This window comes from Danio rerio, chromosome 5, assembly GCF_052040795.2.
Source record: "Danio rerio strain M-AB ecotype USA chromosome 5, GRCz13ab, whole genome shotgun sequence".
NCBI classification, from domain to species: Eukaryota; Metazoa; Chordata; class Actinopteri; order Cypriniformes; family Danionidae; genus Danio; species Danio rerio.
Window position 1 is genome coordinate 4,876,793 of NC_141025.1, and position 708 is coordinate 4,877,500.

Below are 708 nucleotides of genomic sequence, written 5' to 3' on the forward strand. Positions count from 1 at the left end.
AAATAAATATCAGAAATCGAGATCTTTATGTATTGCATGATCTGCAAGTGTGTGTGTGTGTGTGTATACATTAACCAGTGATGATCTTTCCAGAATGATAGCATCATTATTGACAAACAGGAGGGGTTTGTTCTTGTGGGCATGGCTTGAAGTCTCCGCCCCTTTCTGGGCATCAATAAAAGGAAGCAGCTCGGTAAAACTGAGCACAAATGAACCAGAGCTGCTGCATGTGTGTCCGAGCAGAAAGCAGATCTCAGACCTGTAGCTGAGGGTGAACCTCTGAGAAGCGGATGAAGAAACAAATAATTCTACACTTCACATACCGAGGACTAGTCAGCAAAGGAAAAAAGAGCAAGAGAAGAAGAAGAAAATGGCCAGTTATGTATTACGGAAAGCCGAACCCAAGGACGTGTCTGACATACTGCGACTCATAAAGGTATGAAGTTCAGCTTTTAAGCCTTAAAACTGATGATGAATGTGTTTGTTATTCAAATGTGACGCTGTGATCATGCTTGTTTCTTTGTTTTGTGATGCAGTTTTCATAATGAATATGTAATGTTTGATATGTTGATAATTTCCTAATAGAGTTCATTAATGAAAGTACTCTGGAAAATATCATTCATATTTCCTTTCACTTGTTTTCCTTACATTGAATTTAAACTTGTGTTAAAAGTGTCGTCCAAAGGTGATATATAAAAATACATACGT

General features: G+C 37.7%; 1 protein-coding gene across 2 annotated transcripts in view; it reads left to right on the plus strand.

The window, feature by feature from the left end:
- The first annotated feature begins 205 nt into the window (after positions 1-205).
- Positions 206-708, plus strand: part of sat1a.1 (spermidine/spermine N1-acetyltransferase 1a, duplicate 1) — an 11,256-nt gene continuing 10,753 nt past the window's right edge. For both annotated transcript variants that reach the window (NM_001030199.1, XM_087252508.1), the window contains 1 exon segment: positions 206-436. In NM_001030199.1, the coding sequence (NP_001025370.1) occupies positions 371-436 (66 nt within the window). In that variant the 5' untranslated portion in view covers positions 206-370.